Genomic DNA, 27,405 nt, shown 5'->3' on the forward strand with positions numbered 1-27,405 from the left:
GAAAAATTGGGAATATAAACTGACCTTGAATCTTTTTCTTATTTTTATTTTTACTTTATTTTTTAAAATATAATTTATTGGTTATGCTATTATAGTTTCCCATTTTTTCCTCCTCTTTATAGCCCTCCTCCCTGCACCCCACCTTCTACCAGCATTCCCCCTTCCTTAGTTCATGTCCATGGGTTGTACATATAAGTTCTTTGGCTTCTCTATTTCCTGTATTTACCTCATGTCTATTTTGTACCTACCATTTATGCTTCTTATTCCCTGTACCTTTTGCCCCATTCTCCCCCTCCTCACTGATAACCCTCCATGTGATCTCCATTTCTGTGGTTCTGTTCCTATTCTAGTTGTTTGCTTAGTTTCTTTTTGTTTTTGTTTTTTTAGGTTCAGTTGTTGATAGCTGTGAGTTTGTTGTCATTTTACTCTTCATATTTTGATCATCTTCTTTTCTTAGATAAGCCCCTTTAACATTTCATATAATAAGGGCTTGGTGATAGTGAACTCCTTTAACTTGACCTTATCTGGGAAGCACTTCATCTGCCCTCCCATTCTAAATGATAGCTTTGCTGGATAGAGTAATCTTGGATGTAGGTCCTTGCCTTTCATGACTTGGAATACTTCTTTCCAGCCTTTCCTTACCTACAAGGTTTCTTTTGAGAAATCAGCTGAGAGTCTTATGGGAACTCCTTTGTAGGTAACTGTCTCCTTTCCTCTTGCTACTTTTAAGATTCTTTGCTTATCTATAATCTTGGGTAATGTACTTATGGTGTGTATTTCCTTGGGTCCAAGTTCTTTGTGACTCTCTGAGCTTCCTGGACTTTCTGGAAGTCGATTTCTTTTGCCAGATTGGGGAAGTTCTCCTTCATTATGTTTTTAAATAAGTTTTCAATTTCTTACTCTTCCTTTTCTCCTTCTGGCACCCCTACAGTTCAGAGGTTGGAATGTTTAAAGTTGTCCTGGAGGTTCCTAAGGTTCTTCTCATATTTTTGAATTCTTGTTTCTTCATTTTGTTTCTGTTGAATGTTTATTTCTTCCTTCTGTTCCAAATCACTGACTTGAGTCCTGATTTTCTTTCCTTCACTGTTGGTTACTTGTATATTTTTATTTATTTCACTTTTCATAGCCTTCATTTTTTCTTCTATTTTGTGACCATACTCAACTATTTATGTGAACATTCTGATTACCAGTATTCTGAATTCTACATATGATAGGTTGGCTATCTCTTCATTGCTTAGTTCTGTTTTTGGAGCTTTGATCTGTTCTTTCATTTGGGCCATATTTATTTGTCTCGGTGCACCTGTTACGTAGTAAGGGGCTGAGCCTTAGGTATTTGCCAGGGCAGGGCAACCCATGTTGCTGCATTGTGGTGCTGTATGTGAGAGAGGGGTCCCAGAGGGAACAATGTCACTTGCTTAGCTCTCAGCCGGCTTTCAGTCACTTTCTCAGCTACCCATGAGCAAATTGGGCCTGGTGCTGATTCCCAGGTGGGTGGGCTTGTGTATGTTCTAGGACCCTGTGAGTCTCTCCAGCAACCTCTCCTGTGAGGTTGGGAATTCCTCCCATCACCAGTACCCCTACAGATTTTTACAGCCAGAAGTTTTGAGGTTTTTTCCCCCTGTTCTGGAACTCTGGGTTGCATGGTCTGTCTTACTCCCCAGTTGTTCTTTCTGGTTTATTCACAAATGTGGGACCACCCAGTGTGCCAGCCTCTGCCTTGCCTGCCTAGTCCTCCAGCCACTGCCTCGCTGTGTGTCCTCACCACCCCAGCTGCCTGTCTGTCTCCACCTCTCCTACCAGTCAGAATGAATATTTCTTCTTTAACTCCTTGGTTGTCAGACTTCCATACAGTTCTATTTTCAGGTAGTTCTGTTTATTTTTTTTGTTTTTAAATTTGTTGTTGTCCTTGTTTTGGTTGTGGGAAGAGGCAAAGAGTATCTACCTGTGCCTCCATCCTGGCTGGAAGTACAAATCTTTTTTCCTATTTTTAGATGTTCCATATGCTGCTTAGTCCTTGAGTACAAATCTCTACATACTACTTTTTGGGTCAATAGTTAAAATTTGAAGAATCTTTATAATAATCATTAAAAGTATTTAATTGTTTTAGATTGCAAGAAAAATGTTTTCATTTTTTTTGGAGGGCATTGGATTGGCAAAAACAATTCTGTTAAAGTTCAGTCTCACTGTGTAGGCAGTCTTCCATGAGTTGAAAAGTAAAGAAGTTATAAACAAATCAAAATTGCATTTCATTCCACATGCTCTCCAAATGCCTGTGTTTTGGGGAGTTGAAGAAAATTAGATATCTTTCTTCTAAGATATTTTGTCTTTCTGAAGTAGATTTGTTTCTCAATTTCCCTCATTTATAAAAATATTCTTTTTTTACTTGAAAGCTAAATTGTCACACTGATTCAACAACCATTCCACCAAAATCATATAAATGTATTCTCTAATGGGGTTTTATTAGGCATATGTTTTAAATTTTGCATATAATAGTATATACAATTACATATAATAGCATATATAGTTGTATATGGAACATATATATCATTATATGTTCCTAATTTTATGTATAATGGTACAAACATAATTATATGTAATAGTATATTACATTATTTGGCAAATGACACATAAATTATATAAGGCCATATATTACTCAATTAAATTCAGCAACTTAGCATGCAATTAAAAATTTACCAATCCAAAAATGCTGACTATAAGCTTATATACCATCAACATCATCTAATTCCATTTTCTTCTTTTCTATCTTCTTCCCCATCTGGGAAGATGTAGGAAAGTGGAGAGGTTGGGGACAGCAGATAATCACTAAAGCATTCAGAGAAACTCAGACAAGTGAAGAAAATTTCAAAAGATTCCCTCCATGGACTTCTTGGTGCATTTCAGCTATTTTCATCATTAATTTCTGCTTCTGAGCTAACTGTCTGAGTATTCAGAGAAAGGAGAACAAGCTTACTAATAATTTTTGGGTTCTGGAAGTGTGTGCATATGCCTGTGTTAATGCTAAGGGAGAATTTATATTTTAAATATGTAAAGCAGACAAGGTTAGCTTATTTCTCAGAAGATGGACACACATTTCAACACACATAATTTACTACATTAAAGATAGCACCCTTTGTATACCCCCAAATGCTGTGTTCTCAAGTATTTTGAGAAGTGGTTGGTTGCTAGTGACTCCATATGTTGCTATGTTTTATTTTGGAACATGTTAAAATCTCACTTAGGTTTCATTAAGCCATTTTTTCCCTATTTTTGAAAAATCTGTTTTTTCCTACCAATGAATTTGTTTGAATATGTAGTTGCCATATCCTTATTAGCTATTGCTAAGAAGAACTTTAAAATAGAACTACCTATTTTTCTTACACTAAATACATATTTTATATTTCATAGTTCTACAATTTTCTAGAAAAATGATTGACTATCCATGAAGGTTGTTGAGATTGTAATGCTTAACAACCTAAATTTATAACATTGGCAAAATAATAGGCTGCTAAGTATCAAAAGCTTTGTTCTTTTATTTTTTAGTTCCAGAAGTATCACTGTAGGAAAAAATGAAAATTAAAGCCTTTAATTTAACATGTTCTCTACTAATTTTTAAGTGACATTTAATTTTAGTAGTTGGTTGTGAAAACATAGCTACAGGTATAAGTAAGTGCGTCTAACTGTAATATGTTTTGAATTTGTGCATGGAAGTAGCTGTATGTGGACTTGGTACACTGATATGCAATACTTAAAAGTTTCTCATTTTTTACCTCTTGGTCTTTTTGGTGGTATCAAAGAAAGTTTGAGCATAAACTATAGGTCAAGGGCCTCAACTTTTATTGTGCCAAAATTGATTTTGAAAACATCAAACATCAAACATCATTTATTCTCCAAAGCTGTTCTTATTTAATACTGGCTCTTATTGTCACCTCCTAGCCCTGCAACCAAAGGAGTCTGAGCTTGGGTCAACCTGAGTTGTAGACATCTGTGCTGTATTCGGGTCACCTCTACTCTGGCCTTGTTCACTGTCCTTCCTGGGAAGCTTCTTAGATCCTCAGGTGGATGAATCCCTGGAAGAGGATGTAGACATGCCCACACAATCCTGAATTCTTTTTTAAGTCTATTTTTATTGAGGTATAATTTACATATAACATTGCATGAGTTTAAAGTATACAACAAGTTGATTTGATACACTTATGTATTGCAATGAGATTATCTTTCTATCATTAGCTAACACATCATGTCTCATAATTATCATTTCTTTTATTTGTGGTAGGAACAATGAAGATCTAGTCCCTTAGCAGCTTTGAAGTTTATAATATAGTACTGTTATCTATCATCACTATGCTGTGCATTAGATGAATCCTAGCATTCTAAGACGAACATGCTTAGGTTCAAGTCAGGAATTTCTGCTACATGACCATGCTTGAGAGCTTCATAGAAACAATTTCAAAGTCATGCTGCTTTTTCAAGGGATATATACAGTTAAAATTATATCAGTGAAAAAGGGACTTTGAGGTTAATGGATACTCAAAGATGGTAAGGATGTATGAGTGGGTTTTAGATTTATCTCAAGGTAGTGTGTACTGTGGAGCTTTCCTCACGTTTTTAAGGAGATACTCTCTTGGCACCTCAGAGTGGTGCTAAGAAAGTTTATTCCTGCGAAATTGTAACTTTACTTTTAATTATTTCTATTGTTACTGCATATTTAATTCTGATTCCCCAATTGTCACCTTATGAGACAAATTTTCTACTTCCACTCATCTTATTTCTAGTTTTTGTGGATCACATGGCTTCAATTGGTCGGCCTTTTTTTTAAAAAAAAAACCTCTCCAAACCAAAGTGTCGCAGGTTCGATTCCCAGTCAGGGTACATGCCTGGGTTGCAGGCCATGATCCCCAGCAACCGCACATTGATATTTCTCTCTCTCTCTCTATCTCCCTCCCTTCCCTCTCTAAAAATAAATAAATAAAATCTAAAAAACAAAAAAACAAAAAACCCCCCTCTCAACCAACCGTAGAATGAAATCTGTAAACATCTGGTGATGGCATGACATGCAGAGGCTTCTCTATTTGTGTCAGTGTTGGCTCTGTCTTCTCCTTGAGCCATGGCTTGATATTCAACAGATGGGGCTTTCCAGTGGAACATGAGGGACATAGTTAACTTTGTGGAAGTTTTCAATCTGAACTATGTGACTGGATTTCACAGCCATCTGATTTCCAATTTAGTAATTACTGGACTAATTAGATGAGTTACTCTGGCACTTACAGATGGCACTTACATTTCTTGACATATGTGCCCTTGTCATCCATTGCAGATGACACATATGATGCTTGTTCTTCACTCAAGCATTTGTATATATGGAATGCAAAATGACTTGAAATGTCCCTGCCAAAGTCTCTAATTTTGTTTAGACTCAGATGCAGCATCAAACCCTCTGTGGCTTATCCTGATAGAGCTGTGGCCTTGCTCTGTTCAGTGTTGCATATCAATGACAGAGCTGTGCTGACTATAGTTCTCATAGCCTATTACACTTAAACTTTAATTCTAAATATTGAATAATGAAGTTACAGAGTGTTTTAACAGGAAGAAAATTACTTTCAAACCAAATCTAAGAAAACAATTATAAATTATCTCACAATTTCTGTTCAATCTTTACTAAAATGATGTATTCAGAACTTCAACACTTTTTGAGAGAAAATTTATATTCCATAGAATTCACACCCTCTTAAAGTGTGCAATTCACTAGTTTTAGTATATTCACAAGACTGCACTACCATCATTACTCTCCCATTCCAGAATAGTTTCATTACCTCAAAAAGAAAACTGATAGCCACTTGTAGTCACTCTTCATTTCTCCCTCCCTCCAGCTCCTGGGTACAACAAAATGTACTTTCTGTCTCCATGGATTTGCCTATTCTGGACATTTCATAGAACTGGAATCATGTGATATATGGGCTTTTGTGACTGGCTTCTTTCACTTAGCATTACGTTTTTGAAGTTCATCCATGTTGCAGCATGTATTAGTACCTCATTTTTTACAGCACAATAATATTTCATTGTTTGTTTTTAAAAATATTTTATTTATTTATTTTTAGAGAGGGGAAGGGATGGAGAAAGAGAGTGAGAGAAACATCAGTGGTGGTTGCCTCTCGCATGCCCCCTCCTGGGGACCTGGCCCACCACCCAGGCATGTTTGTGCCCTGACTGGGACTCAAACCAGTGACTCTTTGGTTCCCAGGCCTGCATTCAATCTCCTGAGCCATGCCAGCCAGGGCCCATTGTTTGGATATAGCACAGGTTGTTTATACATTTTCAGTTAATGGACATTTGGGTTATTTCTGCTTTCTGGCTGTCATGAATAACACTATCATTAATGTTCATGTGCACATTTTTGTGTGAATATATATTTTCAAGTCTCCTGGGAAATACCTAGAAGTGGAATTGCTGGGTTATGTTTGGAATTTTAAGTCCCTTTTAAAAAGGGCAGTTTGTGTACAATCCTGGTTAAGCAATTCTTACAAGTCTGGGGTCACTGCCAACTTCTTAGCTATTCTGTGATGCCCTACTCTTGTAGAAAGTACGTAAGCTAACCTACATTTAACAAAGCATTTGGCTATCAGCCCTTTATACACTCTTTCAAAATTCCCACTAAGTACTCCTGAACACATAGAACAAGATAAAACTGGACTTGACATATTCTGGTAGGAACATGAACTCTGTTGAAATAACCAAACTTAAGCTTTCTCTCTGCTTTAGCCAGAAGTGTACTTATTCCTAGTATTCTCCACCAGCTTGAGAAGTCAAAGTGACTGGAAGTGTGCAAGGTCTTAACAGTGGTTGTCTTTATCTTTTACTATATTTTGCAGATTTTATGTGATGAGCCTCATGTTACTTTATAATGGCAAAACAGACTTTGTTCAAAAATAAAAATTGGCATTCAATAATGAATAGAATTATTAGGTACAAATATTTCTGCTGATGAATGATATGAATCTCTTTTTTCTAAGACTGGATTTTGTATAAATCATATCCTGTGTTTGTGTTACTGACCCACTGAGGTACATCTTTTCTTTCCAAAAATGTTCATTGATAGGTACACTATGTGACATGTCGTAACACAGAGGAGTTCAATGTTGATTCAAGCATCAAATATTTATTGAGTGCCTAGCCTATGTGAGCTGCTGAGAGTACAGTGAGTAACTGAGGCATAGTTCCTGTTCTTATGAAGTTTAAAACTTAACATTTGAAAACTCTTGAAAAGCTGTCAAGGGCTCAGTGTGTGGGAACAGACAGCACAAGCATCCAGCCTGGTCAAGAGGAACAAGAAAGGCTTTCAGAGGAAGTTCAGTATCAGAGTTAGAAGCCAGAAGAGAGGTGAGCATTCGTCCTGCAGAGTTGAAATAGCCTATTTAAAGGCCTGGATGTGAGCTATGTTTGGGGAACCAGAAATAGAGGAATACACTGACAGCAGGGTTTGATGTTGGTGAGTGACCAGTGACAAAGGCTAGAATCAGTAGCTGGGTCATGGAAGACCTTCTGAACCAAGGAAAGGAATTCAAAGTTTTTCCTATGGGTAATGGAAAGCCATTGGAGAGTGTATTAATTTCCTAAGGGTACCACGACAAACTACCGCAGACTTGATGGCTTTAAACAACAGAACTTTAGTTTCTCACGGTTTTCGAGGTGAGAAGTCCAAAATCAAGGTGTCAGCAGTGTTGGTTCCTCTGGAATCTCTGAAGGAGAATCTGTTTCATGTTTGTCTCCTAGATTCTGGTGGCACCTGGCAGCCCTTGGGCTTCCTCGGCTACAGGCTTCGTAACTCCAGTCTCTGGCCCATACATTCACGTGGCTCTCTTCTGTGTCTTCTCCCTTTCAGTCCCTTGTGGTGATGATTATCGTTGAATTTAGGGCTCACTCTAATCCAGGAGGATCTCTTCTTAAGATCCTACCCTGATTGCATATGCAAAGAACTTTATTTCGAATAAGGTCACATTCTGAGATTCAGGGTGAGCATATCTTTTGGGGGACCACAATTCAGTCCAGTACAGATGTCTGTAGGAGGGCAATTGAACAAATCAGGCTTATGTGAGTATTTCAGAAGGATCCCTCTGGCTGCGACATGGAGAAGGGATTTGAAGGTGCATATGGAGACTGGTGGGAGTCAGGGTAAAGGATGCTTGTGGCTTTGAAGGTCAGAAGGCAGGGGTGAGTGTCAGAAATACTCTGGAGGTGGTTGGTTGTATAGGGGAAAGGAGAGAGGGCTGTGGTTGGGGAGCACATGGTGGTCAGGAGGGGCTTTTAGAGGAATAGAGGTACTTGGTACATTTTTAATGCAGATGAAAAAGATGGTTGGTGTATCTACAAGGGAAAGTAGCTGAAAATACAGAAGTGAGGGGCAAAAAGGCAGAGATAATTGTTTTGGTGAAAGGGAGGGAAATGGGTCCAAAGCACAGAATGTGCGTAAGCAGCACGCCCATCGAATTTAACTGCCACTGGATAGGTTAACAGCTCTGTAAAGATGATGATGGTGATGCTGAGGGAGATGGTTACTCCTGTTGGGGAACTCTCTATGTGCCAGGGGCCACATAGACTATTTTCCCTGTGTTACCTCATTTAATCTTTGGTGTAGCTATATTTGTTATCTCCTTTCATTGCTTAGGAACCGGAAGCATAGTGAGGTTAAATAATTTCCCCAAGACCCCACAGATAAGAAGTAGTGGCAGACAATTTTCTCCCAGACAGTGTGAGTGCCGTACTCATGGCCAGAGAGCACCGCTATCTGTGCTGCCCCTGAAGGGCGAGGGGACAGTTTGTTATGTGCATAGTTTTTTTTCATGGTATATGTTGGCTTTGATAGCAGGCGCTATTATCTTTTTGCAGACCACAAAGCTATTATCTTACCTGCTAGTTCTGTTTGTGCTTTTATTGGCTTGCCACTAGATAGGTTTAGTGAGGCAGTACTACTCATTTTCTTTATCTTTTCATGGAGCCAGGACTGGTTTGATTCATCTTTTTTCTGTTTATCAGGATGGTAGGGTAGGGTGAATATTATTCCTTCATATTATTAATACAAATATTAAATCTGCCCAAGGATTAAAGCTGCTTTTAGGAGATTCGTTTTCATAAGCTTTCACATATGCCCAACTCCCTTGGATAACTCTGACTGACACCTGATCTGCAATCGATTTCTCTACACTAGTTGATATCTGGATTTCTTTACTGGATGTTGTCTTGGCTCAAATATAATTTCCTTAGAAGAGTCTTTCCTCAATCCCAAACTAGTTCTGGTTCCCTGTTTTATATACCTCTCAGTCGAACACAATGGCTGGGACTCTAAGTAATACTGGATAACACTTAATCAGCATTATTTAAAGCTCGGGATTTCTTGATAAGAAGAAGGAGGAAGATGGAATTTCATCTTCCAAAATTCTAAAATATTAGCATTCAAAATATAATTCTAATTTCTTATGTGGATGGCATGGATTAGGAACTTTCTCATTATCAGTGGTAATCATCATTGTCATATTACGTGGCTGGATTTGCAAACGTGCATCCAGGAAATGACTTTTGTTTCAATCACTAATACTGATGGATGTATACGTCTGAAAGTTTGTCCCAAGTGATTATTTTTAAAGCTTTAGGCAGCTGTATTATTAAGCGACTTGCTTTTATGACACTGGTCAACCGTTTCCAGCTCAATACATTTGATGGATATCTCTTTTATAGTTTGAGTGCTTGAGGTTGAATATTAGGCTGAGAACAGGAGTGAGAAGAGCTGTGTTCCAGGTAGAAGAAACCACATGTGCAAAGGTATAAGGAACCGGCCTAGCAGGATGTCCCTGCCAAGCGCCCTTTTCCCTTCCCCTATACACAGTCCTGGGGGTGCCAGCCAGTCAGGACCTGTGGAATATTTCCCACTCTCATTAATAAACATAAAGATTCTGAATACATTTGATCATGTGTTAGAACTAACGTTGGGTCACTTTAATTGTGATAATGTTTTTCCCTTTGTGTTCTCTTGCCAGTCCCACCTGAAGCCATTGGCTTCTTATCTGCAGTTGGGCTCTTCATTGTCCTTCTGGCTGTCCTGTTCCTGTTCATCAACAAGAAGCTGTGTTTCGAAAAGATAGGAGGCCCTCCATTCTTGGAGCAACAAGGGAAAAGAAAGCACTCTAAAGACAAGACTGGGACTTGCGAAGGGCTGGGTAAGCTTCATGCTTCGCATTCTCCTGAGCATGGCAACTTGCCGGGCTGTGGGTCAGGGGAGGCCTGTCACTGTTTCCAGGATGGGCTCCATTAAGAAATCACACATGAGCTGTTTGGCCGCTGCCACCATGGCAGGCATGATGAATGGGCATCACTAAAGGACACATTAGCTTTATGAAAGTAATGCTCTCTTTTGAGTTTGAAGAGCAGATGGGAAAAAGCTGACCACCATTTCCTGTCTTCTTAGCTTTTCAGATGTCTGTGTTGAGTTTCCCTTTGACTAAAGCTTGAAGGAAGAAAAATGTTTTGTGATTGACAAGAGGTTTGATGTGTTTTGGTCTCATTGTGTTGGAACAGAGTTGACAAAACACTTCAGTTAGCTATCCTGAGCTTTTCGGTGCTCAGGGCCACTCCTCACTCACATGGCAACAGCCTCTTTTCCTAAGGGAGGTTTTTACTCTTTAAGTTCACTGCACCTACTATATCATTTTGTAACTGCCTTCAGTCTGATGGGGGAAAATAACATATTTAAAGAAATTACTGGCTTCCTGCTCTTAAAGGACATGTTCTATCTTCAACTGCTGAAGTGTAGAGCTTTGTGATACAGGACGTTATCACAGGGTGATGCTTATAATTGCACATGACAAGCTGGGTGTTCAGGGATAGTGCTGGCATCTCAAGGGTGACAATTTTGCTCTTTATGTTTATTTATTTATCGATCTGATTCTCATGGGGTACAGAACATGATGTAACAGGTGGAGGAACAATCTTACTATGTGTGTTCTTACATTATATTTTCCATCAGGGGCAAAGCCTTGAGGAGAACACCCTCTGGTCGTCTCACATCCTGCATATGTTCTAAGTGAACCTGGACGAAAGAGAATGTTTGGCTTATGGACACAGTAGTGTTTGTAGCCATGGATAGTTCAATTTTTTGCTTTGTTATAAGAAAAAACATAATTTAGGCATAAATGTGCATTAATTATCTATTGCTTCATAGCAGATTATTCCCAAACTCGCAGGCTTAAAACAAATATTCACTATCTCACAGTTTCTGAAGTTCAGGGATTTAGGATCACCTTAGTTGGGTGGCTCTAGACCGTGGCTTTCCTTGAGGCTGCAGCTGGAATTTCTTCTGCAGTCATCTGCTGGCTTGACTGGAAGGGATGGACTCACTCCCAGGAGGGCCGGCAGCTTCAGTTCCTGCCCCTGTGGTCCCCTCCGCAGGGCTGCTTATTGTGGTCATGACATGGCAGCCGCCTTCCCCGGCGACTGAGTGATCCAAGAGAGGAGAGCCAGGAGGAAGCCACGGTTCCTTCTATGAGCTGGCCTGAAAAGTCAGGCATGGTCCCTTCTACCGCCTTCTGCTCATTCACCAAGTACAGCCTACACTCAAGGGAAGGAGAAGTAGGCTCCACATTTGAAGGGAAGACTATCAAAGAGTGTGTGGACATATTTAAAATTTGCCATAGGAATTGATAGTGGGAGGGGTGTAAGTTGCAGACAGGGCAATCGATTTGGCATTGCTGCTGTTGCAGCGGCCTTATGTTTTGAAAACAACCTGGAATATTTTAAATAGAGCTTGTCATGTGAAATCTGGGATTTACAAATGGTTTAGCCACTATCGTCCCATCTGGGACATAAATTATCAGGATGCATAGACTTCTGCTTGGTCACAAGGTGCCATGGAGGTAGGATTCATAGCAGTTCAATTCTTCTCCTTTTAGTAGCTGACTGTCACTAGCTGGGGGACCTTGGAAAATTATGGAACTTTCCTAAATTTTAGTTACCTTATCCACATAATGGGATTATTAGTACAGCCCTTACAGGGGAAATATAGATTAAATGAATCAATTTTGTATAGATACTAGCATGGTGCCTATGGCAAAAGTCCTAATAGAACTTTACCCAAAGTTTGTAATAGCTGTGCAGCATTAACAAAATATTATACCAGTCACAGTAATGGCCTCTAGGCATGGTGTCCATGCAAACACGTTGTATTCATTACTTAAATTGGGAGATTAAAGTTGGTGATGTTTTCTCCTTTGAAAACTATAAAGGCTGCAAAGAACTAAGGTTAGAGCTATTTAAGATATTTTCTTTTTGTCTTAGTTGATGTTACCGTATTTTAGAGACAATTATGAGTTACATTTGCAAATAAGTTGAGGGTTGAAGATAATGTTGAAACAATAACAATAAAGCACAAACCAGAAGCTGTTAGCTCAAGAAACACTAAAAAACATCCATGTCTCAAAACTCAGAGTAGGGCCATAAAGGGGGCTTTAAAAATGGTTTAATCAGGAGAATCTCCAATTAAGCAAACACCTTTATTTTGACATTCCTTCTTTTAAAAGTTTAATTGTCCTTGATCAAAAGTCTTTGAAAAACATGCTCTATCCCAGATTTTATCTAAGTTTTTAATATTTGCCTTAATTATCATCCCTGAGCACTGATTTCTAAGTAAAGTCATGATGTTCTTAACATATTTTGACACCTGTAAAGAGGTAGGGAAGGGAGACCGATGCGGTGGGAAGCACAGCACAGACAGCAAACCTTCATTTTGCCAGTAATTGGCCGTGATATTTTGGGAAACTTACTGCATCTCTCTGGCCTTAAGTCTTCATTTGCAGATCGATGAGTCTGTACTAGGTTTCTCCCCATTCCTGTTGTGCAACCCTGTTTGATTCTTGGGGTTACCCCAGCAATTTCTTCTCTAGGTCCGTCAGTGAAAAAGTTCTAATACAAAGAATTTAAAAATTAATTAGATTATCTTATTTTTAGGTTGAACCATATAAAGTTGCCCATTTTATAGATAAAAATCACTGAATATCAGAAATATAATCACTATAATCTAATATTTGTGAGGCTCTAAGGAACAAAATAATTCTTTTTGTTTGTGTGGTGATATCAGAGAGGCAGGAGTGGCAATTTATTTTTTGAACCTACTAAGCAAAGTAATTTACCTGACAAAAATACCTTACCTTCCTGTAAGCTATGTATTTTTCAAAGTTCAAAGAATTTATACATATTATTCTGCCTAAATTTAGGTAAGGAGAGAAAGAAACAGAAACTGTTTCTTCCTAGTAGCATAGGTAATAATTATATTTACATAAGAATAATTGGTAGCTAGCATTGATTTAGCATTTACTGTTGCCATGCACCTGCATTATTTGGTTTCTTCATGTAAGGTAATTGCTTGTTCAGTGGCAGTATCTGCTTTGGGGGAAGGGTAGATACTTGGAATAGAGAAGTCATTGTTCAACTTTGAAATAAAAGTATTTATTAAAAATAAAAGTTCTATGGTAAGGTAATAGTTTTTAAACAAGTCTAGCTTTGAGAGAGAGAGAGAAAGAGAGAATAAACTTTTTTTTTTCTGAAAAGCTTTCTTTATGTATCAAAGGCAAAATTTAGAAGTCAGAGTGTCCTTCTAAGAGGCACAATGTAGAAAGGATAGAGGATGTATTAGGAGGGCAGCTTCCCCCAGGTCAGGGGGTGGGAAAAAGAAGCCCTGGAAAGAACAGCCAATAGCCTGGAAAGATGACAGAGAAAGAGAGTACAAGGGCTCAAAATGTGGCCTGTACCCTGTGAAGGATGGCAGATGTGGGGTGGGGTCATTCAACTCTTCTTGTGGCTTTTGAGCTTCCGTTGTGATGCTACGATATTAATAAATATTACCAACGACTGTAGAGCATTGGTCTATCTATCTATCTATCTATCTATCTATCTATCTCTAACATACATAGTTCTTTCTTAATTTCTGGCAAAAACTCTGAACCTCTTTGTATTTCAAATAGCCATAGTATGGAATTTTATGACAGCATTCTAAGTAGACCCCAGTAAATCTTGGTAGATCTTGGTAGATCAAATAGAAGCACCCAGTAAAAGTTTATGGCTTGGTGGACTGATGTTCTTACCTAATTCTGCAGCATGGGTTCCCAGGAAGATCTGAGGAAGCTTTAAGCATGCATCCTTTTGCTGGAGATAGTATAGCTATCTCACCAACTTTTGAGGGATTTTGATGTAGTGGAAATGAACTGTCATCCTCATTTACAGATGAGGAAATGGCTCCTTAGTTTAAAGCTGGTGCAATTGTTTCCATGTGCTAAGGAATGGCATCATTAAGGATAGTTGTTTCCTCTGTGATATCTGCCAGAGGTACAGCATGCCCAGAGGATACTGTGGGTGCTATAAGTTACATTTATCGGAGAATATTGGGTTTTTGTGCTTCTTGTATCAGCAAGATAGTAATGTTCATTTTACTTTAAAGGGACACATGTCTTAAAAATTTTAGTTGATGGGTGGGCAGCAGGGAAAAAGGATTATTGTTGGAGTAGAAGAGCTAGTAGCACAGATCGCTGCTTCTGCATTGAAGTGGGTATGTATAAATTTATATGCTTAACTAGTTATATGAGTAATCTGTTTTAAACTAGTTATTGGAGTAATAGGTTTAAAATCTCATTATTTTTCTGACAGATTAAAGTAAAAGAAAGAACATGTCTATGATTATATGTTTCCATTAAAATAAATATCTGCATTAAAATGCCTAAAACCCACTTAACTGCAGCAAATGCCTTATTTACCGAAGCTCTCACAATAATTCAAGACTGTGTTATTCCAGGAAGTCTGATTGAGGTTTAATGACAAGATGACAGGTATTGTTTGAAGTGTGTGAATTTAGGAATTCCAAAAAACATTCTAAATCTTATTTTTCTTAGTTTCTGTACTTTGAATCCTCAAAAACAGTTCTCAATACTTTAGAACAATTAATGTCAGTTTTACAGAATAAAATTGCTATCTGCTTAAAAACTGCTGTTTTTTGTTTTTCCCTAGTGAGCACTGATGACAGAGTGGTAATTTATAGTTGTCATTCCACAGAAGTGTGGGCTACTTGATACAAGAGAGAATGATGGAGAAAACCTTACCTTTAGGGTGTTAACTCTTTGAATGTTTCTTTTTAAATGATTTTTTAAAAAGATTTTATTTATTTATTATTAGGGAAAGGGGAAGGGAGGGAGAAAGAGGGGGAGAGAAACATCAATTGGTTGCCTCTCCCCTGCACCCTGACTGGAGATGGAACTGACAACCCAGGCGCATGCCCAGACTGCGAATTGAACTGGTGACCTTATGTTTTGCAAGTGATGCCGCACCAACTGAGCCACACTGACTGGGGCTCTTTTTAAATTATAATGAAGCAAAATACAAATCGTGGCATTATAAGGCACATTATGGAAAGTATGGTGAAGCTCTCAAAGTCTCACCTTTACTTTTTAGCACAAAGCTCTTTCTTTTTTAACTTGGTTTTTGATCTCCCCAAATCCCTTCATCACTCCTCTGCTCCCCAGAAAGCATGCTTACTAAAGCCATACTTGACAGGTTATTATTCTCTGTGGGAAAGATATCAGAGTCCTGCTACATTTCTACCCATGGGTTGGCTTTATAATTCAAGAGCTAACTGTAACGGATTTTAAGAACATTTCAAGGAAAGGGTTCCATTTAGAATCTGAAACTAACCAAAATGTGTATTTAGTGTGAGATTATGTTTAGAGGTGGGACAAGATGAAATATCATTTTTCATATCAGTTGGAAGATTTTCATTTCTAGTGTTTGCTTTATTGTGGATTATAAATATGAGGGCACTCATATTGATATTAGTGTTTTTTTTTGCAATGCATTGTTAGTGTTTCACTACCAGAAAGTAGAATCCCACTCATTATGGGTAATGGTAGTAAATCCTAGTTGAAATGAATTGTGCTAACAGAAGACCATAGAGGTATTTGCCGTTCCTCAGCAAGTAAGATTCCATATATGTTAGAAATTGGACGGATTGAAAGAAGAGAAGAAAAAAGCAAAAGACAGGCATTACTGGCTTACAATAGAAATGTAACTGCATTTTGTTTTAACTGAATAGACACAATTGGGGTAACTCTATATAATGCTATAAAATAGGTCATACATGTATATAGATTTAGTTGAGAATGTTTGGACCCACTTTCATGCTTAGAAAACAGTGCTTCCCAGTTCTTATGTGAAATTCCCTGGCAATGGAAAGGGAAGTGTAGGAGTGTTTTCAAATGTTGTTTGACTGGGGCCACTTTGGCTGGGCAGACCTGAGAGACGCATGTACCACCCACCTAACCTACTTATGTCTGCAACCACAAAGATCCCATTAAGTCTGCTGCTTTTGATGGGGTCCCAGGGGGCTCTGATTATCAGTGTTTGCCAGACACAAAAGTATTGACATTGTCATGTTATTAGCGTTACTATTCTAAGAGCCCAGTCATCAAGGACCCCAGGAGAACTTATCTTGATAACCACTAATGAAGGAGATACAATTTGCAATAACAGTCATTTTAGCAATGAACAATTTTAATACCTGCTTAGTTTGAGGCTTGTGTAAACGAATGAAAAGAAATCAGAAGGAAACATATTGAGCACTTGCCAGCATTGATTTAGGTTGAGAGTTCCAACTTAAGAGTATTGATGTGTTCATTAGTAGACAGAAGGGGGCCAGTATGACTAAGAATGTAAGGCCGTCTCCCCAGACCTAGCAGAAGTATGTGCAATGGAGTAATAATTTGTCCTAAAATGGTTTTTTGGCTATAAGTAAAAACTTCACTAGATGGAAGATTTATATTTTCCTCGTCACAACCATAGTGGGAACCTGATTAAAACTTGTGTAATTGCTGGTTGTAGGTTCTCTTTCAGAAATGAACTAACCTCCCCAATCTGTGCTATTTATAGCAGTGATACTAGAAGATAAGGGTCCCTTTTGAGACTCTCAAAAAGTAGAAATATCATAGCCAGGAAAAATCTTATTCATTTAATATTTTGCAAATGTTTAAAATTTATAAAGATCATCCCTAGATCTTATAGGAAGTGAGCCTCCAGTGTTATTTCCACATCTCTTATAACCTTTTTAAAACTGTACCCTTCCATTTATATAGAATTCCCAGAAAAGGCAAATTATAAAAACAGAAAGTAGATTAGTGGTTGCCTGGGGCTGGAGTGGGAATGGGGACTAATTATGTATGGTCATGAGAGATCTTACTGGGGTGATACAAATGTCCTTACACTGTGTTATAATGATGGTTGCAAAACTCAATAAACTTGCTGAGAAGTGTTGAGCTGTACCCTGAGAATGGGTAGGTTTTACGGCCTGTCAATCATACCTCAGCAGGACCTTGCTGTTCAAAATGTGTCAGTGGACCAGCAGCATAAGCATGACCTGGGGGCTGATGGAGGAGAAAACCTTAGGCTCCTCTCCTAATCTCTTAGTGAAAAAAAATGAATAATAATCATAAGGTCAATAATCAGTCCCTAAAATATTTTTATGATGATGATTGTTATCTTGTTTAGCCAGTGATACTTTTTTGTTTTATTTTTAACAGTAAATATGGAAGTCAGATTTAACTCAGCTATAGCCAAAGCCTTATAAATGTCAATTTTATGATGTCTGCATTAATATAATTTAATGATATTCTTGTTCTCATGGAGAATACTGAATAGTTTTTCTTGAGGTGTAACAGAATAGATACTTTCATAGATTTGAATTGGGGAAAAGGTGTTCAGGTCCTCACTGAAAATTTAGTTTTTAAAATATTAAATCATTAAAAATGATAAACACAAAAGATTGGAAACATACAAAAATGCATTAAAAATATTAAATGAAAGAAGCAAGATATAGTATGTGTGTATGTGTTCAGATATTCAAAACTTGGTGACCTAGTCTATGGTAGTCACTCAACCAGATGCTGGCAACAGGGCGAAGACAAAAACGAACCTGTTCCCTGCTCCCGAGGAGCTGCTAGTTTAGCGGGGAGGACAATAATCTATAATTATGATGAATATTAAGGGGAAGTAGACACACTATAAGAGAATATGTCAGGGGACGTAATGGAGTCTGGATTATGGGGGCGCTGGCTGCTCGGCAAAGCATTCTGTCAAGTGAAGTGCAAGTTGAGCCCAGAAAGGGCATGAATGGGTGTGGGGAGACTGGGCAAGGAAGCCTGTCAGGAGGAGAGATTTGTCAGCCAGTGGGAGGAGCCTAACGAAGTAGGATAAACAATAAGGAGCAAATAGAGAGTGGCTGAAGATAAAAATACCAGGCACGATCTTCTGAGTCTTGTGGAAGATTTTGGATTTTTATCCTAGAAGCAATGGGAAGTAATTTTAAATCACTTTAATTGCCTGATCTATTACTTGAATGACTTGATCAAATATGTATCTTAAAGAGATCACAAAGACTTGGAGTGGTGAACACATAATATACAGAGGATGTATTATAGAATTGTACCTCTGAGACCTATATAATTTTATTAACCAATGTCATCCCAATAAATTCAGCTAAAATTAATTAAAAAGATCATGAAGGCTCTTCTGTGGAAATATGGGATAGGAATGAAATGCAAGGAGATCCTTTAAGAAGTGGTTCAGGTGAGAATAATGGTGATCTGAATTCAGGTATTACCTGTGCCAGTGAAAAAAGATAGGTAGATTCAAGAGTTATTTAGATGGAAGAATGGGTTGGCCTTGGTGATGAATTCTAGGTAAAGGATAAGGAGTTGTTAAAGGTAATTCTTAGGTCCCTGTATAATATGAATACAGCTCTGCAAATTACAAGGAAAAGGATAGAAGAAGTGTGCAAAAATCAGAGTTGTGTTAAGGTGGAATGATTATAAATGATCCCTCCCTTTTTAACCAAATTTTTATAAGGCTAATATTGCTTCCATAATGAATAAAAAAAATCTAACAAACACTGAATGGTTGGTGATATTTAGGGAGTTGCTTCATCTGTCTCCAGAGGGGTACAATTACATTTGTTCCATTGTTTCCTCCTTTTCCCATCTACATCTGAGCCTGCATTTTCAAGTGATACAAATGATATTTCTATCTCTTCTCTTGGGACAAAAACCACCAATCTGGTAAATCTCTTAGTCTGAGAGTAATTCCTGTTAATCGTGCCTGCATTTCGCCTTCTTCAATTTCATTACATTAACTTCTAATTACATGTCTTTATACTGTGGATGTCATTTGAGATCTCAGAAGCTCCTTGACTTGGGGCCAGCGAAACACAGGTGCACCCTTGTCAGGGGTCTGTTGTGATCACTTCGGCCAGTGCGTCCCCAAATGAGATTCTTTTTTATTTTGGTTGGGTCTTTAGAAAAGTAAACATTAATTGGATATAGCTCATTCTTAAATTCTCGATTACAATGTTATTGTATGTGAGTCTGAAGTGGGTTTTTGTGTGAGGGCAATGACAGTCTCTTAAGAAAACTCTGTCATTAAAGCCACTTGAAATAGTCTCTCTGGAAGTGCTGAAGACCTTAGGTGTCTATGACACCACTGAGTATTCGTGGGGCATGTGTAAGGGTCTGCCTTGGATGTAATAGTCATTCCAAAATACCCAATGGGCTTATAAAACTTGGAGAAGATTGGAGAGGGGCTATTGTTATGATGGCAAGAACCTTGAGAAATTAGAAGTTCTGTTGAGCCAGCCCTAGTCTTTCTGAGCTCATCATGTTGAAATACAAAGCCATCTGCTGGATGGAGTTTGAGAAGTATATTTTAAAATAACTGTTCCTTCACTTAAGAAGTAGTTTAGAATTTTTTTACTTATTACACTTATTTTGGAAAAGTAATTGCAAGAGTTTTCATTTTTAAAAGTCTCATCAGTGAAATAGGCAGCCAGGTCGGAGTGGAAACAGCGTAAAAACAACAGACTTTGGAGTCAGACGAACCTGGATTTGAACCCCACATTGGCCACTTATGAAGAAAATACCCTCACTTTTTGATTTCTAGTGTCTTCTCTGTTTTATTGGCATATTGTGAAGATTTGGAAAAGCAGTAAAAGCAAGAATTTGGAATTCAATAAAGGAGAATTGGAATACCAGACTCACTGTTTATTATAGGTATGAACCTTGAGGCAAGTCACTTTCCCTTTCTGAGCCTTAGTGATTTCAACTGTGAAATGGGAGGGCCTCTGTGAATTCTTCACAAAGAATTTTTATTCATATAAGTTGTCAAAAAGAATTGCATACTGAAAGTGTTTGGCAAATGTAAGCTATAGCAAGTGTTATTTTCCTGAGTTTTTAGCATATTACAGAGATGACTATAAGTCTTTAACATGTATTTACCTTTTATAATGTTGCAAATTTTGGTTTAGTAATAATTTCTGACACTGAGTGCCTGTTCTGTACTGGGCTCTGTTTTAAGAGCTCTAAAAACATTGTGTAATGCAATTTCCATAGTGAATTGCAAGACAGGACTAGTGCTCCTTGTATTAGAGATGAAGACATTTAGGTGCCCAGGTAACATGATTTGCCCCATGCCATGGCATAACTGAGGGAAAATCTAATACTGAGCCTTGTATGTGAGTGTGTGTGTGTGCATATCATTCTGAAGCTATTGCTGTTTCTTTTCTTCTCACTTTCATTTTTCTCATTGTCTACCAACAAAAGTATAGTCTGATTGTAGGAAGTTTTACATTTACCTTTACGTTAACTTCCTCGCTGAAGCCCAGTGGTAAAGGGTCTGTTGGACTGCCCACGCCCCGGCAATGACAATGGAACTGTATTGTATCCATATCATTGACATAAAGAGTTCTCACTTGTCCATTTTTATATTTGTTAAGATTCCAGCATTTAGAACATGTTTTGGTCAAGTGCTACAGAAGATATTTCGTTTTAGTGGCACACATTCCTACCCACATAACAAATTTGCTCTTAACAGAAAACACCTGTAGACTCTTTTGAATCATGTTAAAGATGGATTGTAGCCCATTTTATAGTTCTTATTTTGACTCCATGCATTATTCATCTTTCTAAGCCTTCTTGTTCATACTAGGCAATGCAAAATACTTTTCTCTGAAAGGCATGATAATTGTCATAAAAATTGTAGATTTAATCAGCCCCATGACCACTCTAGGAAATCAATAATATATAACCCACATCTAGTACATGACACAAGGAAATTAACTGGTGGCTGCAAGAAGACACTTTAAATTTGGTGTTCTTGACTTTTACTTATGACTGCCCTGCAGATCTTGGTAGAGAATGAGAAGAGTAGATTTTCCAAGGTAAGTTCTCCTTCAAAAAAGTTCTAAACATCATCACACTTTAGTAGATAAACTTGCATGTGATTTTGACTAGGGGATTGGTTACCCAGGCATAATCCCTAGAAGCTGGTATTTCTTTTTTAGGCCATAGCTTTCCCCCTCCCTTCAAGCATCTGCCATCAGCTAGAAAATGGGGGCAGAAAGATCCAACTAAACGGCCTTCGGAGGACCGTGAGCATTATTGTTCTGGGCACGGAGCAATTCTGTTTATAATCACCCTGGGTGAGGACGATCAAAATATGTGATAAAGCGTATGACTCAGGAATTTGATAGTTTTTTTCCCCTACAGTAACACAACTCTTTAATGTTTACTGTTTAGTTGTTTCCTATGTTTAAAATAACATTAATTGAATTAAATACTTTTATAACTAAAATATAATTCCAATTAAAGCAGAATTTAATGGAATATAGCCCCTAGGAATATATCAGTGGCTTTACTCCCATCTTTATTTATCAGTTGTTACTAATTCTTTATTAGATTGCTAGTTTATTTAGTACCAGGAGGTGGTAGACCTTCCCGGGACATGTTCGCGGTAGGAGCTTATATGTTAAACACATACACATGAACACACACACATACTTTTTGTTGTTTTGTTTTCATTTCTCATAATAATGAGGTGTCATGGACTATTTTTATTCAAACAATGAGCCTTCTCAACTGCCGCAAACCTTATATATATGATTCCTTTTAATCAGGGATTTGAACTGTCTTTCCTTGTCTATTTTTCTTTGCTCATTTAAAACAAATTATTATTATTATAATACCAGAAGCCACTTTATCTTCTCAGCTGTAAGAAGGCTGCCAAAGAACTGGGTTACCAGGTATAAATCTGGTATTATGCTTGGTGTGCTCTACCAATCAAATTGAAACTTACCTAAGCAGCAAAGATATCTCCATGGTGACCATGTGAGGGCATAGCCCTTTTGGCTTTGGACTGCTTTAGCAAGAAATGAAAGCTCTTCGGTGTCGCTAGATTGTTTTTAAGGTTCTAGCACGAGGTGTCCTTCCTTTGTTTAGTATTTTGGAATATAACAACTCAAAACTGTTTCCTGTATAGACCGAGATTTGGCCTTTTTCTAGTCACTCTGAGATCCTCTGACAGTGGTTATTGACAAAAGTACAGACTCAATCCCTGAAAAGGCTACTTAATGCTGAATATATTCACACCTAATATTACAACATTTTCTGGCCCACACTGGTAAATTCATGGGTTTCAAAGCAGAAAGAAACTGTTTGCAGTCATCTAGTTAGTTAATTTCACTTTACAAATGAAGAAAATCGAAAGAATCAGGCCTATTTATTTAAACATTCTCATTAATACCATTCATCCTCACATTCAGAAAGAAGCATATTGAGTTCCTACCCTGTGTGACTCCTGGAGTTATTAAGTATGAACACAGTCCCAGCACTAACGGTCTCACAGTTCACTGGAGTAGAAAGACTGAAAAATAGTTACCACACCTAGTGACACCTTACATAGGCACAGTCAAAGCACTTGAGGCCGCACCCTTGATTGTGGATAAAGAGACAGTGGTGACATAAGAGTTTCCTTGTGCAGAACGAGGATTGGCCGGGTGGTCCAGGGAGAGCAGTCACCTCGGAAAACGCTGAGTGTGGCTGTACAGCGATGAGTGGTGAGGAACGGCTGGGCCCTCACTGTGGGGCAGTATTATCAGGGACGGCCCATGCACAGCTGGACATTCACTCAGGACCAAAGGGAGGGCTCTGAGAGTTGTGAAAATGTAGAAACAGTTCCAAGCTAGTTGATAAATAGCCACTGATACACAGTCTTTTGGTTTTGTTGCATCCCTCAGACCTCCTCATACCCAGTGATTCCAGAGTTAAAAAGCTGACACCCAGCAGAGGCCTTTAGGCTAGTTAGGTGTTGCCGATCATTGATTTTCTGAGCAGCACTCCTCTTGTTTGTGCTGATTATTAATTTTTTTAAAGCACATCTCCTTTCATTTGCCTTAGTAAATAATGTAAACTTACATGGTAGGATTTAAAAATTCAAATGTTTCATGGTGTAGGAGGCTACACAGAAATGAGTGAAGCAAGCGAGAATTGGAACAGGGAAAGCGGAGGACTATAGTGAATTTGAGGCATTAAAATTAATTTTTTAAAATTTATTAGTGTATGTATGTATGTATGTATATATTTAAGTGGGGGAGTAGGGGAGAAAGAGAGGCAGACAGACAATGATGTGAGAGAGAAACATTGGTTGGTTGCCTCTTATACACTCCCCAACCAGGGACTGAACCTGCAACCCAGACACATGCCCTGACTGGGAATCAAACCTGCGATACTTTGGTTCACAGCCCGTGCTCAATCCACTGAGCTATGCCAGCCAGGGGCAGATTTATTTTTTAAAAAATTGCCATGAGGGTTTGTTTGATGGACAGAGATTACGGAAGAGAGGGCGGTATGAGACTGAGAGCATAGCTGTACCTACTTCAAAGAGTGGACAAGAAAATGCTGGCTTAAATTAAAAGATTTTGTGTTGCCTATAGAAATAAAGTATTTTTTTTCTGTGTGATAAAACAATAAAAAGGATTATTGAATTATTAAGGAAGATATATCATTTCTGTATTTAAAGTTTCAAGTACCTACGAGACAGTGGTAGAAACTAAATGCAATGATTTCTGAGACTGTTCTAGGTCTGGGATGTCCTGAAGTGTATTAATTTAAGCAAAATATTTGCAGAGAAAAAAACAAACAAAAAATCTGTGAGTGGTGAAATGGGGTGGAACAAATGCTGAAACAAGTCCTGAATGTTACCGAGCAGGGGGTTTGTGTGGGAGCACGAGGATGTTTTCCACAAGGATTCTGCGTAGGTCTTATCTATCAATTTCACAAACTTGAGTACCTACTCTACACTAGACACTGGCCTAGGCACAATTTTAAGTGGGATTTGTTAATTTACTTATTGAGAATTTACTATCCCTATGCTCCATGGAACTTACATTCTAGGGGAAGAGACAGTCAATGAACTTAATACCAGGTCAGTCAGTGGTAAGCAAACCTAGAGGATGGATTGAGGCTGGGGAGACTGGAGACAAACCAACCAGGGAAAAGTGATAACTATACAAAACATAATGGAAGAGAGTTTTTACAAACCCTAAACTAGCAGAACTTGGAATGGAATGGGAAAGTGTTCAAGAGAAATTCATAACCACTAGAATGTTGTGAGTATAGGGTGTTGAACAGTTGAGGTTGCAAAAGTGATGTGCTAGGTTTTGATTAGCTGAATGTGCGGGTTTGGTGAGATACCCATGTGTATATCTTCTCAGATCAGCCTTTCTGAAACTTTGGTGCTGTCAGGATCACCTGGGGGAACGAAAGAAATACAAAGGTCCAGGGTCTGTTCCTTCAACCAGCCTGGGCCTCTGTTATTTATTAGTTCACCTGGTGTACTGACACAGAAAAGTTTGAGAACCACTGACTTAGATAACCAGAGATACAAGCCTGGAAAGAGGGAGGAGCTAAGGGCTGGAGATGGATATTGCACAGTTTTAAAAAAGGTGTTCATTGAGACTTATGGATGGATCAACTCTCCCAGCTGATGAATATAAATGGGGGAGGAGGAGAAACTAGAGCACAATGAGTGGTTGCACATATGCAGCTGCTGGGGAGATAAGGAAGAGCCTGAAAGACAGGCACATGAATTATTCAGCATAGGGGAAAGTGCAGAGAGCTCAGTTTCCCTTTAACTGGAATGTGGGTTCCGTGGGGACAGAGACCTCAGGATTACCTTATACCTGGCATTGTGCCCAGCACTTAATAGGCATTTAATCAATATTTGTTTATTGAATAAATCAATGCATGCATGCATGGTTTTCATGAAAGTGAAGGAGAAACTTCTAGGAGACCATAGGCAGTCATATCAAATGCAGTAGTCTGAGGTCAAGAGGGCTGAAACTTACAGGATTGCTGGTAGATTCGGTCAGAAGGAAGCTATTGTTATAAAGGAGATGGGGTAATTAAGTGCAAGCAGTGAACTAGGGCTCCACTGTCATTTATGGCATTCATCTTGAGCTGTTGATGAGCAGTTAAGAGCCACATATAAATATATATCATATACATATACATATGTATATGTCTATATGCATGTATGTGTGTAAAAATATAGATTTTTAGCTCTTGAGCCTTCATTGTGCCCTGTTGCTCTGTTGATGTCCTCGAGCTGCCTCCTCCAGGTTGTGAATCTGATGGGAAGGACTCTCTCTCGGGAGTCTCATAGATTGTGGAGGGGTACCTTAGTGAGATTGGAATATAGACAAAGGCAACCAAATGCTAGGTTTGTAAGCTGCATAATTTCCCTGCCATCCTCAATTTTTAAGTGGTTGTTTGTGCCTCAAGAATAGATATAATTTCTAGAAATTGCATACAAATATAAAATCCTACTTTAAGATTTGTTAAAACCTTTTAAATTCCAGGCACACATTTCCTTTGAAGGGATAAACCTTTGTGTCATGAAGCAGAGATGCTTATTAGCCTGCTCTCTGGGATCTGCATGTTTGTAGATGAAGCATCCAACCTTTCTTGTATTTTGAAATGTCATATCCAACTGCTTTTTAATGAAGATTCATTTATTCTTTTCACACTGTAAGGTATGGGCTATGGGGATAGATTTCTCTCAGTCCTCATGAATAGAGCCCATTACTGGTAATGGAAGTTTTGCACATGCCTGTGGAGGTGAATACACATTGAAATAATTTATGTTTAAACTTTCACAGTCATTTTTATTTAGCTACCTTAAGATTTCAGTGGTGATCCCTTAGTCCCTGATTGCTCACTGACATTGATTGTAGGCATTTGGTGATGGGTCCGAGGTTGTAACTTTAACAGGTATAAGTAATTCTTTCCTCTGTTTCAGCTGAGAAGTTTTGAGAGTGAAATGTTCACAGCCATTAAGAGACCTCCAATTTAATTTCTGTAGTTCATATTAACTCCACAGTACTGAAGGAACTGAACAAGTGGACTTTTAGACATCATCAGATCGCTGGCCATGGTGTTGGCCATGGCGTCTCAGGATGCTCAGAACTTCTTCCAGCCTCTCTCTTCCTGGATCTCCCGGGTATATGAAACTCTCCAGCAAGCTGGGGATGTGTTATCTGCCTCACTGGTCAACTTAAGCAAACAAGACTCTAAACTGAATGACAAACTAGACCAGGACTTAGATAATATTCAGCTTCAGGAAACTTACTTTGAAGATGAAGAACAAAGCAATGATTGGAGTCAAGAGGACACAAATTCCTTGTTTCTCGAAGTGGATCATTTTTCTTGTTGTAACAGTGATTTGCAGGACTCTGCCCAAAGTTCAAGCCCTAGACTTAGCCAACATGCAAAGGACTCATGTTCCATAATATCCCAGTGGCCCAATCAGACTCATGATGACCAAAAGCCACCACATGTGCTTTCTTCTATTGCTGAGGAAGAACATCACCTTGAAAAGCAGAGGAGTGTCCTCGAACATGGCTTTCAGAGTCAGCTCTCTGGTACTTTAGAAAATGTTTATGGAAAAAAGCAAGGTAAGCTAGCCAGTAATAATTTTCTCTGGGTTCTTCCAAAGGAAATTTCTACTCATTTTATTTTTATTTATTTTAGTTGTCATATGACTTTTATTTCTCTCCTTCTTATACCTTTCCATCTGTTGGCTTTTTCTTGAGAGATGTAATCCTTAGGAATATTTTCAATGTGTAAATTTTGGAATGTCCACATTTGTGGGATTCATATTTCAAAACAAGAGTTCCTAGCAAATGAAAAGTTGAAAATGAGCCCATGGGCTCTGTTTGAGAAGCCCCTTGTGCATGTTATGCTTTTTAAAATATCTTTTAAATTGTTCTCTTTTTTTCACTAGGTTAGGAATCTCTAGATGTTACTATATTATTCAGTGTGAAATCCTGTGCAAAAAGCCATACTTGTTGCAAAATTTTTAGTTGGTAACACTCCAAGAACACTTCTCACAGTATTTCACTGAGACGTGATGTGAGATGACAGTAGATAGAAAATCTTTGAAATAAGAATAGCTTGATTTTCTTTTAGCCTTGAATAGAAAGGACATATTTAAAACAAATTGCCCATA

The 27,405-nt window shown here is 38.2% G+C and overlaps 1 protein-coding gene across 3 annotated transcripts in view; it reads left to right on the plus strand.

The window, feature by feature from the left end:
* The window catches only part of SYT16 (synaptotagmin 16), a 207,721-nt gene that overhangs the window by 83,444 nt on the left and 96,872 nt on the right, over positions 1 to 27,405 (plus strand). For 2 of the 3 annotated variants that reach the window (XM_045823835.1, XM_045823836.1), the window contains exon 2: positions 10,026 to 10,205. In XM_045823835.1, coding sequence (XP_045679791.1) covers positions 10,026 to 10,205 — 180 coding nt within the window. Of the gene's footprint in view, positions 1 to 10,025; positions 10,206 to 26,196; positions 26,852 to 27,405 lie in introns of those variants that run through there. The other variant, XM_045823834.1, reaches the window with a different exon arrangement.

Source organism: Phyllostomus hastatus, unplaced genomic scaffold (assembly GCF_019186645.2).
Source record: "Phyllostomus hastatus isolate PE091 unplaced genomic scaffold, TTU_PhHast_1.1 phas_scaffold_501, whole genome shotgun sequence".
Taxonomy (NCBI): Eukaryota; Metazoa; Chordata; class Mammalia; order Chiroptera; family Phyllostomidae; genus Phyllostomus; species Phyllostomus hastatus.